The 12,863-nt window shown below is 42.3% G+C and overlaps 1 protein-coding gene across 4 annotated transcripts in view; it reads left to right on the top strand.

Moving 5' to 3' along the window:
* Positions 1–12,863, top strand: part of EPB41L3 (erythrocyte membrane protein band 4.1 like 3) — a 138,380-nt gene that overhangs the window by 106,213 nt on the left and 19,304 nt on the right. For 2 of the 4 annotated variants that reach the window (XM_040632700.1, XM_040632698.1), the window contains exons 10-12: positions 1,969–2,066; positions 2,787–2,962; positions 6,032–6,252. In XM_040632700.1, coding sequence (XP_040488634.1) covers positions 1,969–2,066; positions 2,787–2,962; positions 6,032–6,252 — 495 coding nt within the window. Of the gene's footprint in view, positions 1–1,968; positions 2,067–2,786; positions 2,963–6,031; positions 6,253–9,745; positions 10,310–12,863 lie in introns of all 4 variants that reach the window. The other 2 variants (XM_040632701.1, XM_040632699.1) reach the window with 2 other exon arrangements.

Raw genomic sequence — 12,863 nt, 5'->3', positions numbered from 1 at the left:
TTTTGAGATAAATTTTCACAGGGTGATTCTTGCATAGTAAGAAATAGAGGTTTGAAGGAATCATCAACTGCATCCATTCTCTTCAAGGCCTTAGGCATGAAATAGATTACCCAAAGGACAAGGCAAGTTAGAGGAGAAGAGAGACCCTAAAGCAGAAACTCTGGGTAACATGCCTTTTTGAGGGAGGGGTAGGCAGAAGAGGAACACAGGGAGATGAACAAAAGTGCCAGAGAAAGAAGCAAAGGAGCGAGAACAGTCACAAATGACAAGGAGACAAGATTCTGGGTACGTGGTGAACCAGCAGGGCCAAATGTTACAGAGAAGGTGTGTGGGCTAAGAACTAAGAAAAGTGCATTGGACTTGACAGATCCCATTGAGACAAGGAAGAGTTCAAGCACCTGCCAGGTTGCAGTGAGGTCGGCAGTGAAGTAGCCGCGGCCTGTCCTTCCTGACGTTTGTCAAGGATCAAGGTGGGGTTGTGGTTCAGGCAGAAGCAGTCTCAAAGAAAGTTGGGCTTTTTCCCCCCTTTTTTGGAATTATATATATATATAGGCTTGAGAAGAATGAATGAGAAAAAATATTTTGGTGACGCAAAGGCTCTGAAGAGGTCGAGACATTGTTACAAAGCTTGGAGAGGTAGATAAACGTTCAACATTCTAGGAGCCTCTGTCATCTTCGGGCTAAGGAGGATAGCATCAAGGGAATATTCCCAGCTTTTTACAGCAGAGAGCAAGTTGATTGTTCTTTAAAACCCCTGGCTTAGCATAGTGTGTGGTACATATTAGATGCAGGATGAATAAATGGAGGACGGGTGAGTCACAATCCATAATACTCTGGCTTGTCTATTGACTGGGGCTCTTGGCCAATAGCAGTTGTTATGACCACCACTACCCGTGAACATCCAGAGTGGGTACAAAATTGGGAAAGGCAGTTATAGTTGGAATAGCTCGTGATGTATTCCCATTCTTCCCCCATCCCCCCGAGTCCCACTCAAATAAGAAGTAGAAGGCAAGCCACTCAAGAAGTAGAAGGCAAGCGTAGTTATCTCTCATATGCCATGCAGAGGGCCCCTCCCCTGGGTTCTTTGCTATGTAAATTACTTTTTTTCTATTGACTGTATCAGTAGGCTGATGGTTTTATGCTCTTTTGGAAAGCTTTTACTGTTTAAAATGATTGCCCTCTGGTGGCCTGATGCATACTGTCTTCAGAAAATAAAAAATCCCAAACACTTGCAATAATAATATTAAAATATATTACTCAAGAAGTCAGATATTTCACCTTGAGAAAGCAAATGGCTGATAGATTATCCTCTGAGTTGTACATGTTGGAAAGTATGACATCGTGTTCTCCCAGTCTACAATCATTCCTATAATATCAAAAGATGTTAGTGTTCAACGTGGTAATCCAGAGTTAACGTGGTAATCCAGAGTTAACGTGGTAATCCAGAGTAGAATGCACAAACAAAATCAGCAGTATCTGATACCAAGTCATCAAATACCTAGGAGATACACATATTCTTTGAGCAGATCCTGGGAGAAAATGTCATCCTGAGAATGCTACAGACATTTTGTTCATTCCATACGTTTCAGTTGAAGTCATGAAGTCACAGAGACATCATGAAAATAAGGCTTAAAAATGAGATCAGGACAAATTGGTCTCTGGAAGAAATCGAGGTATCCGGGGGTGTTTTTTTGCCTTTAGTTTTCATAAAATCCATACTTGTCCATAAAACATTTACTACACGCGTAATGTGGTTATCTGTGTCTGCAGCATTTTAAGGAGAGTAGATACAAGTTGGGTTTTTTTAATGAATGAAGGTGTAGAGCGTGAATTCTACATACAGCACTTGATTTTGTGAGTAAAGGAAAATTTGGGGGGGGGGCATGATTTTGTAAATTATTTGCTTTTATGTTACTTATAATTCCAAACTTGACTTTACTCTTCAATATATATTTTTTTAAAATTTAGTTTGAACAATTTGAAAGCACCATTGGGTTTAAGCTGCCAAACCATCGAGCCGCCAAGCGTTTATGGAAAGTATGTGTTGAACATCATACATTTTTCAGGTAGGAAAAGATGATTTTTTTTTCTTCCTAAGGAAGCCTTAGAATGATTGGAATCACTTATATTGCAAAAATCTGTTGGGAAGAAGAATGTGGAAGCATGTCCTTTCTTTTCCTTTAAGTTCATGGTCAGCAGATTTCTTGACAAGTCCTAAAAACTTCTGACTGAAGGATCTTCCTTAATTTGTCTTATGCTTATATGCCCTGTGTCCACTTTCTTTATTATCTTTAGTGTCTTTTCATTATTTTACAGGATGTTCACTTCAAGGATTCAGTCCATTCCTTACTATTTCAGTCATTTCTCAACACCCTGAACCCCTTTGTTTACGTACAGTACTCAGACTATCAGATTTATGTCTACAAAATAAGTTACCACTGTTCTTCTAACGTCACTGTAACTAACGTCACCTCTTTAACTGCTCCTTAGGTATATAGAACCATAGGCTCCTAGTTGTGCGAGATGAACTTTAGTTCGTGCAGTCCAACCCAGCCCTTAGTTCGTGCAGTCCGACCCAACCCCCGTTGTATTTATAGCCTCTCTACAACTCCCTGGTTGATAATGTACTGTGGAATTGATTTTTTTCCCCTATAAAATCACATTCATTGAACATGGTATGTGTTAAATCTTCAGCACACAAAGCACTTTACCTTTGACTAAAAAAGTTAGGATTCTGAATATTTGACTTAATAGTCTCTCTGGTATTTCTTCTGTAATATCTCTAGACTGTTGTTACCGGAAGCACCTCCAAAGAAATTCCTGACCTTGGGCTCCAAGTTTCGTTATAGTGGCAGGACACAAGCCCAAACAAGGAGAGCCAGTGCGTTGATAGATCGCCCCGCCCCTTACTTCGAACGCTCGTCCAGCAAACGCTATACCATGTCTCGCAGCTTGGATGGAGGTAGGCATTGCTTACGAACCCTTAGTAGTAAGAATCATGACTGGCTACCCAGAAATAGTGTGAAACCATCACAAGCTTTCAGTAAACGTAGATCTTCTTGAACAGTATGAAATGAAAAGCACTCGTCGGGCTACGGCCGAGTGGCAAGGTTAACCCCCACCCTCAAGAAAAAAAGTGCCTTTGTGAATCTCATGTCTGTTATTGGTAGATTTATATAAAATTCCATAAAAGAATGGTACTTAGGGAATGAAGAGCATAGCTCCCATAAGCCAGCACCCCGAATTTGGAGAAAGATGCTCTCATTCTAAATACAGTTGTCACATACTCTATAAGTAATTTGGTTCACTTGCTGGCGGATCTGAAATGATTATCAGGTTTGTTTCAGTCAATTCGTTTCAGAAGGAGGATTGTAAGTTACATTTATCTGTTTCTACAATTTATCTGTTTCTGAACTTAAATTTTTATGGATGAAATGTGACTGTTATCAGTCAGTCCATGATAGCCGATAGAAAGAATGGCATTCAAATAATAATAGACCCGAAGGCTCCAAGTTGAATCCTCCTGGTTAATGTTAATTACTACCCCAGATGGACTGGGAGAGCATTGCTATGTAAATATTCTCCACTGTTAAGTCAAATGTGTACGTTCAACAAGGAGAGAATCTGAACTGAAATACCAGTTCTGAGGAATGATATAATAGTGAGTCTCTCGCGGGTGTTCGTCTTACGCAACAGTTTCGTGCTGCCGTCCATAGTTATGCACATGCCAGCGACAACACATGGCAGCTGTGATGATGATGATGATAATAACAAAGTAATAAATTAATAAAAATAATTTATTATTATTGTTCACTTAGAAAGTGAGCCATGGGCAGTCTCTGTGTTCTCATCCCAAGCACCTGGAGATTAGTTGTTTTATAGAAGACCTATCCTGTGTATACAAAAGGAATTAGATGTTTCTGGCATGTGTGTACAATTTTAATAATCAAAAAGATTAAAAATAATGAAAATAAAGGAAAAATAATGAAAAGTTACAAATACGTGGGATCACTTTTGTCCTTACCTTTTTTGCCACCACTCCGCAGAGTCCCAGTTCTTTCTTTCCTTTCACCGTACCCCAACGTGGCTGCTGGAGTGACATGCTCCCTGAATCCCCTGATTTAGAAGATTGTTTTTTTTTCATAATGAAATACTTTCTAAACAGTTTATAGAAGAAGTCAAATTTGTATCATTAGTGCTGAATCATGTGTGTTACTAGTAGAGTGAAAAAACACTCACCTGGTAGGTAAACACAGACTGAAGTCCATCTGTGTAGTGGCTGGTGAATGACTTAGACTCCCCAGCTCTCGGTTTTAGTCGTCATCTCTAAAATGGGAGTAAGGCCATTTGCAAAGAGTAAATGAGACAGGTGTGACAGCATTCTTGTTATGGGTGTAATAATAAATATACTCATAATTATTCTTCTAGGCTTTTGTGAGCTTTGACCTTGGAAGTTAATTACCATCCTGTATCTTCCAATAGTCGCCTCTTTTTGGAATAGCTAACTCAGAGCCAAACTTTTGGAATAAAATGTTTATTAGGGCCATTTCGGGTTGAATTAAGATGCTGATATACTCACTGTAATATTGAAGCTTTTCTTACTGCTTTGTTCCATTTATTCTTCTTCTCCTTTAGAGAATCTCTGTAAACTGCTTGTGTATTCTATAAGTCAGTGGTGGGGGAACTTTTGTAGAATCACACCTTTTCCCCCTGAACATCATCTACTTTGTTCAGTGATGTGTATCCAAGGGAACACATTTGTCGTGAATGTGGTTTTCCTCATGACCTTTTGTGTGATAATGATTGTTAACAAGACAGAAGACAGTTGTGAAATAAATGTACTAATACCATCCTGTCTCTTCCTCCCTGCCCAAAAGTGATGTTAGTATGTGCTGTCTCTCACTCTTTGGGGTCCTGCCAATTCTAGTATGTTTTCTGTGCCGCTGGGCTGGGTGCCATGGCTGTATGTTGGAACACAACTGCTTTTTGCAAGGTTGCATCTTACGTAGGGCAGCCTAACTGGCCCATTGGGAAGTTGCGTCTCCTGGGAGCTTTTGCATCAATCTAAAGAAATAAAAAATATCTTAGTGAAGATACGTTAGTGAAACAGTTTAACTATTATAAAAGGATTTTGGAATATTTTCTTGCATTTACATTTTAAGCTTCCTAAACTATGAAGCTGATGCCATTTTGCCATTTATAAGTTTAAATCAGTTGTATGCATCTAAAACCAAAAATAATGAGTACCAGACTTTAAAAATGTAACTGAATTAAGCATCTTTCACTAAGACATTTTAGCTGGGATGAAAGGCTGTGTCTTATATCTTTTATGTTTGCATGCTTTACATTTGCATGAATTTCATTAGCAACATTTGTCTTATTGTCCCAAAATATCAGAGATGAATAAGTCTATGCGTATCCCGGTAGTCTGTTTAAAGTGCAGTCGAAATTAAAACATTTCTGTACTCTGGCTGAATAGAGTTGCCATCCAGATTGTAGCATCTTCTCAAACATTGTAGGAGTGATGGACTCTTTACCCATTATTAATAACAGTAATTGAAAAACCCAATTCAGTGATCTTTGGTGAATGGCACTTCCAAAGATACATTCAAAGTCAAGTGGATGAGAGCAGTTGCCGACTGCAAGTACCGCCGTTCGCTGTGGGGCTTGCCGTTAGTGCTTGGTGCCGGAGCCCAGCCAGTTACTCTGCTCTGCAGGGTAGCAGGCTGGCAGCAGCCCGGGCCCCCTCCCTGCCGCCTCTGCCATCATGCTCATCTTCACCAGACAGCCTGGGAGTTATTCTGGTGGCTTCAAGAGATGAGCCTTGAAATCATTTTAAAACACTAGTCTAGAAGCTCCAGAAGATGAGTCTCTGCTAGTGCTTAGAGGCAGGCACCTGCCGCGCTCACTTGCCTTTTTGGACAGGCGTGGGTAGGGGTACTTTTTTCCCTAATGGGACCACTGGTGGTGTTCTTCTGCCTTCTGCCTTTAACTATTTCAGACATTTTTCTTCCATTGTATTTGCTTTTAGCGTCAGTGAATGAAAACCATGAAATATACATGAAGGATTCTGTGTCTGCTGCAGAGGTTGGTACTGGCCAGTACGCCACAACAAAGGGCATCTCTCAGACCAACTTGATCACCACTGTGACTCCGGAGAAAAAGGCCGAGGAGGAACGGGACGAGGAAGAGGACAGACGAAAAAAGGCGGAAGAAGTCACGCCGGTCGCAGCAGTACGGCACGAGGGAAAGGTATATCTCCCAGGCTCCCTCCTAGCGCTTGCTTAGACCTTGAAGAACTGATAATTCTCAGGCTATAAACCAGGAATGTGTTAAGACTTAGGGTAATTCGGGGCACCCGGGTGGCTCAGTCGGTTGAGTGGCTGACTTGATCTCAGCTCAGGTCTCGATCTCAGGGTCATGAGTTCGGGCCCCAGGTTGGGCTCCACTCTGGGCGTGGAGCCTACTTAAAACAAAACAAAACAAAAAGACAGGGTAGCTCATATTTCAGCATTAGTCACTCATATTATCAATTTTTAAATTCTGATTTCCTCTGTTGACATTTTTCTTCAGAAAGATTCCTTCTTAACTTGAAAACGTTTATGTTAACTAATGTGCTATGTAAGACTTTCAACAGCTGTCCTGTCTGTATATCTGAAAAATACATTTAGTACCATGTGACACTTTTCTCTTTGGGCTCACATTTCAGAACTATCACTAAAACTATTTTCTTTGTTTCTGGCCCCATTCTCTGACCCAAGTACTGTATATTTTTCTGGATATACAGTAATCACATTGCCATTCTTCTGACTGCAAGTAACTGAGTGACCATAGCCTGTGTATTTATACACTATTTCCTCTCTCAGGCTTAGGATTATAATGTAATCATCAAAGTAGCGAGCAGACATGTTTTGAAAAGAGATACTAACGCAGAGCATTGCAAGGGAAGACGGAAAGTGAATTTGGCAGCAATTTCTCCAAGGTGTTTTATTCATTAAATTTTTAAACTTCATTTCATCCCAGTATTTATTTATTTATTTTTTACAGTATGTTTGTTTTTGGTAATCTGGCACTATAAAGCAACTTTTCAGAACAGTGGAAGTCAGAAAAGGTGTAGATAGCTTACTTCTGGTTCCAGGCTTTATAGGTAGCAGAGCAGCTCCCTAAAAGTAGGAAAAACAAAACAAACAAAAAAAAAAACCTATATTGGGAGGTTTACATGTGATGATAATGGAAAAACAGAGTGGCTCCTGGAATGTACAGAGTAAAAAGAAATAGCAGAATGAAAATGTCGTATAACTCACAGGTGATACTAAACCTTGCCTAGTTTTGACTCAAAAGTGTTCTTTTCTTATATCTGTATTATTTCTTAAATATAGATTTATATGGCAGGGACTCACCTGGGGCTCTAAATAAAAATGCTCCTATTGATAAAAGTTGCACAGTGAAGGGTAGATCCGCGACATATTGTGGTTACGTCAGAATATCCCACATGAAACGCTGTCCACCATTTTGTGAGCATAAGATCATTCACTTGCCAAACACAAATAAGAACAGGGTAGGGAACGACAGCCAGGGTGTTTGGATCATTTTTGCTATGAAAACATGCTTTCTTCTGAATTTTGTTTTTACATTCTTATTTTCCAATGAAGTCAAAGCAGCTTTTAAGTAGGACATAAGGAAAAGGTAGTATGCCTGAAAAACAAATGATTTCCTAAGATCCCCCATGCCAGCTGCCGGTTCTCATGGATGTGTAACTGTGATTAAAGGGGCACAGTAAAGGAAATGACTTTTAGTTTGCTCAAAAAATAGACCCAGACGGTCTTTATTTAATCGGAAAAGCCCACCCTTTGTGTAAAATAGAGCACTAAACCATCGTCACTTTTGCCACGTAAGGCATGGGAAAATAAAAAGACATAAAACTATGACTCTCATTGTCTGAATCTCCGAGAAGCCAGCACTTTGACCCAAATGCCTTCAGAAGGGCTGTGGCCCAGACCTAGAGCTCGGGTAGGTCGATGGCTGCTTTCGTTTTGCACAGTGCGTAGCTGTCTTTTAAAAACCGCTTGAATAAGCAGCCTGGAAAACTAACCCTTCGTTTTATTCTTCTCCATCTTCAAAAAGTAACAAAGAGGCTACTCATTTTTTAACCAAAATGAAAGTGTATCACTGAAAAAGGTCTTAAAAGACTGGTCCCCTGGATTCCTTTGAGAGGAGGCATGTTTCCCAGGCTAATGATCCCCCCAGGTGACTGGGCAGCCGTCCACCATCGGGGAAACAAGAGCTGCATGCAGAAGTCAGCTTGTCACTTCCATATGATTCTCCGTTGAATGAGATTTGTGCAGGGGCATGTTTAAAACACAGTGCTTAATGTCACATGCGAGTATTGAGAAGAGGCATGCTTGTCTAAGACCTAAAAAGAGACACTTCGGAATTCTAGAATATCAGCGATACAGCTTTATCTGTGCATGTTCTGACCCTCTGTCTTTATATTTACCGAGTCAGGATTGGGATCTGCAAAGCAGGGTGTGGGTCATTCCCACACTAGCAAGTGTCTAGGCAAGCCGCGCGTGTATGTGCACACACACTACTCGCTCACACACGCAGGGTGTCCCAGAGAGCAGCGGGAGTCTGTCTTCAGGCTCTGTGTGACCTTGAATTGAACTGCTGGGGCTGCGGCAGCGTCTGAGCGCTGCCAGGTCCTGTTTGGCGCTTGCTCGCTTTCCTTCCTCGCCTCGTGCTCAGCAGCCCTCCACCACCCGCAGAGGAAACTGGCTGTGGTCAGAGAGGCTGCCAGGACCAGAGAGAATGGAAGGAGCCTCTCTTTCCCTCNAGAAGCCGAGCTCAACGGGAGCACTTTTGTGTCTTTATCATTCTGTGAAGGAGTCAAACCAGGGGAGTTAAATATGGCGATTACTGGCTCAGAAAAACCAGAAGGCTGGGAAATTGTACCTTTCTGTTATTTATGGACCACAAATAATACAAAGTAAATGCTTATGAGTCATATCACAAGAAAGCACATTCTTTTTGCTAGTTAGCTTATTGAAACCCTTCTTTGAGTTTAAGTTACATTTACATCATGGAGAAAGAAGCCAAAGTAGACGTTTTTGAAGGAACCTCACTTCCTCGGGGAGCGTGAGTTCCTAAAATGCTAATTGTTGACTTCCCTGAGTGGCACTGCTTATCAGATGGGAGTGGGGCCAGAAACTTCTTGATTTGGAAACCCACCTGTTTTGGATATAATTGACTAAGTGAGGAAAGGTAATACTAAATTTTTTTTTAATAATTAAAATTTGGATGATTTTTTTTTTTTGATCCAACCAAACTATAGTAACAGATCTGTTAGCTGGAGATCAGGAGATGTTATTGAAAGTCTTGATTTTAAGTTCTCCGAGAATTCTATTTGCTCTCAAAATCCTACAACTTTCTAGAGTTGTTGGTCTAAACAAACTTTTTGGATGATGTGAAACATGTAGACTCTGAGATTGCCTACTGTTATCTTCTGTTCTGACTTTATAAAAAAGCCCACCCTGCATTTGACAGTCTAATGGGAAAACGGTAGCCATTCATGGCAGCGTTGGCATGCAGCTTGAATACTTTAAGTACGAACTACCCTAGTGCTAAAATTCTTGTTTTACAATTTTATATTGATACCCATAAGAAAATTAACTAATTGCAGTTTTCTTTTTGTCCTTTTGCACCTCTGTTTGCTGCTTTCTGTCTCTCTCTGTCTCTTTCACATCAGTCACCTGGGCTTGGCACTGACTCATGTCCCCCATCCCCCCCATCAGCCCATCTCTCCCCTGCATCCCCCCCAGAGCTCCGTAGGAGGTGTAAGGAGAATGAGCACCAACCCCCAGGTTTGGAGCCGGCCAAAGGCACCATGCGTGTGCACGGAGAGCCCGCCTTGGACTCTGACCACAAAGGGAAGCCATCCTTAGGGGACCAAGATGTGGCTTTTAGCTACAAACAGCAAACTGGCAAAGGGACCACTCTGTTTTCCTTCTCCTTGCAGCTCCCGGAGTCGTTCCCTTCTCTTCTAGATGACGATGGGTACCTCTCTTTCCCCAACCTGTCGGAAACCAACCTCCTCCCCCAGAGCCTGCAGCATTACCTCCCGATTCGTTCACCCTCCCTTGTGCCCTGTTTCCTCTTCATTTTTTTCTTTCTGCTCTCCGCCTCCTTCTCAGTGCCATATGCCCTCACTCTCTCCTTCCCTCTGGCTATGTGCCTCTGCTACCTGGAGCCCAAGGCGGCCTCCTTGAGTGCCTCACTAGACAATGACCCGAGTGACAGTTCAGAGGAAGAGGTGTGTACCTCGGCATAGAACACACTTCCCTGTCGTGGTCGGGGCTTCGGTCCGAAACAGTGTTAGGCGCCTACTGCGATAGTGGTCCTACTTTCAGAGCCTCATTTATTGTCTGTGCCGACATGTGAGAGGTTTTTGTGTGTCGGGGAGTCCCACCCGGCCCCCGGGTTAGGCACAACACCATGTGGATGGAGCAGTCTGCGCCCAGCCCAGAACCTGCTGTCTGCCGAATTCTACGTGAGGAAGGACTCCGAGGTCCGTTTTAAAGAACCCCTTAGCTATGTTAAAAATCAGGGTTAGCTAGTGGTTCATAAAATAAGGGACATATAAGACCGAGAAATAAGTTTGAGCCAGATTGATGGAGTGTTCCCAAAACGCATCCTGGCATCATGGTACGTGCGTGGCGGTGACACCAGCGGATAAACGATCCTCACGGCGAGGTGGGCGTGAACAGCCACAGGAGGTGTGTCGTCGTTGTCTCGGTAGCTTCCCCCAACTATCGGTGCCCCTCCTCCCTGGAGATTCCAAAATGTCCCCAGACTGTCTTTGTTACTCACGGAGGGGAGACCAGATCCCAAGGCTGCGTTGGGTCAGAAAAAAGGCTTAAGTAGATTAAAAGGGCCACGTGACCTCAGTCGTCTGAAGGGCCACAGAGAGGACCAGAAATAACTGCGGTTTTCAAAACCCATTTCGAAAAGACTCCTTTAAGATGTCCACATGCTGTAAAAATGGGCTGGAAGTTCATCAGTCCTAACTGCCAACGCGTGTATTGGATGGCAGTGATCCTTTCAATTCCAGCATGAGCCAAAAAATCTGAACACACGTGGACAGTCTGGAAAGGTCAGGGGAGCTGGATAGGCCCCTGTGGCTCTCAGCCAGGCATGTGCTCGGTGGGGAAAGGATGGGGCCTTCAGCGTCTTTCTGAGAAGACATGCTGCTTGTCCGTCACCTGTCCCCATCTGAGCCAGTGGGTGAGTTGACATGGTAGCCAGTAGCTTTTCCTCTTTAACTGCTCTCCTTTCACACCACTCCCCAGATGTGTGAATAGCCCAGCAGTTCCCTGCAAACAGAGTGCAGGGGAAAAGAACAGAAGCTGCCAACAGAGGGCCTGGCTGTCACCCACCTTCCTGCCCACACCCTCCCCAGGCCCCTCCAGCTCTTCTGTTCTCACAAAACAAGGCTTTTTGTGGCAGGAAACAAGCCCAGTACTCCCAGCTTTAAAAAAAAAAAAAAAATCACAAAGTCAAAAGCAACACTAAAAAAAAAAAGAAAGAAAAGAAAAGTCTATTCAGTTTTCAGCTCAGCCAGAAATCATAATTTGAGCTGTACCTGTCGGTGTATAGAATTGTGAGGGTGTGTAAGTATCTATATTTAGTGACATGATGACCATTTCTTAGCAGCAGAAGGAAAAAAAATGGGAATGGTATCACAGATGTTTTAAATAAAAGTTTGCCCTTTTCAATTTGATATTGCATAAGAACCCTTTTCAAGGGCCCTTTCTTGGGTCGTATGACTTAGCTCCAAAGTCCATGACTTTATATATTTAATATAAAATTATTCTCATACATGGAAAATACTTTAAAAGAACGAATCCTAGGCTTTAACATCACTATTTCTCACAGCGGCAATATGATCAAATAATGTAGGACTAGAACATACAACATGAAGAACACAAGATTATCTACAGAGACCGTAGTAGTAGCTGGTTTCCAACCTGGACGCCTATTTTCCCTTTAGCAATGAAATTAGTCATCCAGCTAACATAAAGCAAAAAGATTGCCATTTTCTGCTTTTCTGAATGCTAAATAACTGAACTTTTCTGTAGCAAACCACACAGATCTTGTGCCTAATCCAGGGTATACATCTTGTTGTAATCAGTGCATGAAAATTAATGTTAAATTTGGGCATGTCTGCATTACATCAGCAAAACAAATCACAGCAGTTACCCGATGCAAGCCGGTGACCGCGTGACTGGAGCTTCCCAGCCGATAACTCTCTGCAAACCTCTGAGACCGTGAGCCAGCTCTGGCCGCTGCAAGTCTTAGCCTTCCTCTCCAGCCCCAGTCCCCCATCACAGCTCTCCTGACACAAGACTTCGCATGTGGCCATCTGTTCGATGTCGTCTCTTAACCCCCAGAGTTAAGAGCTATGCTCTGTAGTTCAGGCTGAGCTGCAGGACTCCTATGTAGGTCATTGCATTTAAAAAAAACAAAAAAACATTTTTTGAGATGGCCTGTTTTATTCTCTAGGCTTCGAGCACTTTGACAGCTAAATGGGGTGACTTCGTGTAACACACGGTTCAGCTCTGTCACGTTCATTTTGCAAAATCACTAAATCACTAATGAATGTAATTCTTTTCGAATGTTTTATCATCACTGCTTACATTTCTCACATATTGGAGTGGCTTCATTAGTGCCAGCCTTTCTCAAGAGTGAAACCCAGTGTGGAAAGGCAGAATCGTTTCAAACTACAAAGCTGTTGTCCAATCAGGTTTTTTTCTTTTGTGCCTTCAAGAATGGTCACATAAGAAGGGGCACAGATATTAAGTCATCTG

This window comes from Ursus maritimus, unplaced genomic scaffold, assembly GCF_017311325.1.
Source record: "Ursus maritimus isolate PB19 unplaced genomic scaffold, ASM1731132v1 scaffold_18, whole genome shotgun sequence".
In the NCBI taxonomy this organism is placed as follows: Eukaryota; Metazoa; Chordata; class Mammalia; order Carnivora; family Ursidae; genus Ursus; species Ursus maritimus.
This window is presented reverse-complemented; position numbering and strand designations above follow the sequence as displayed.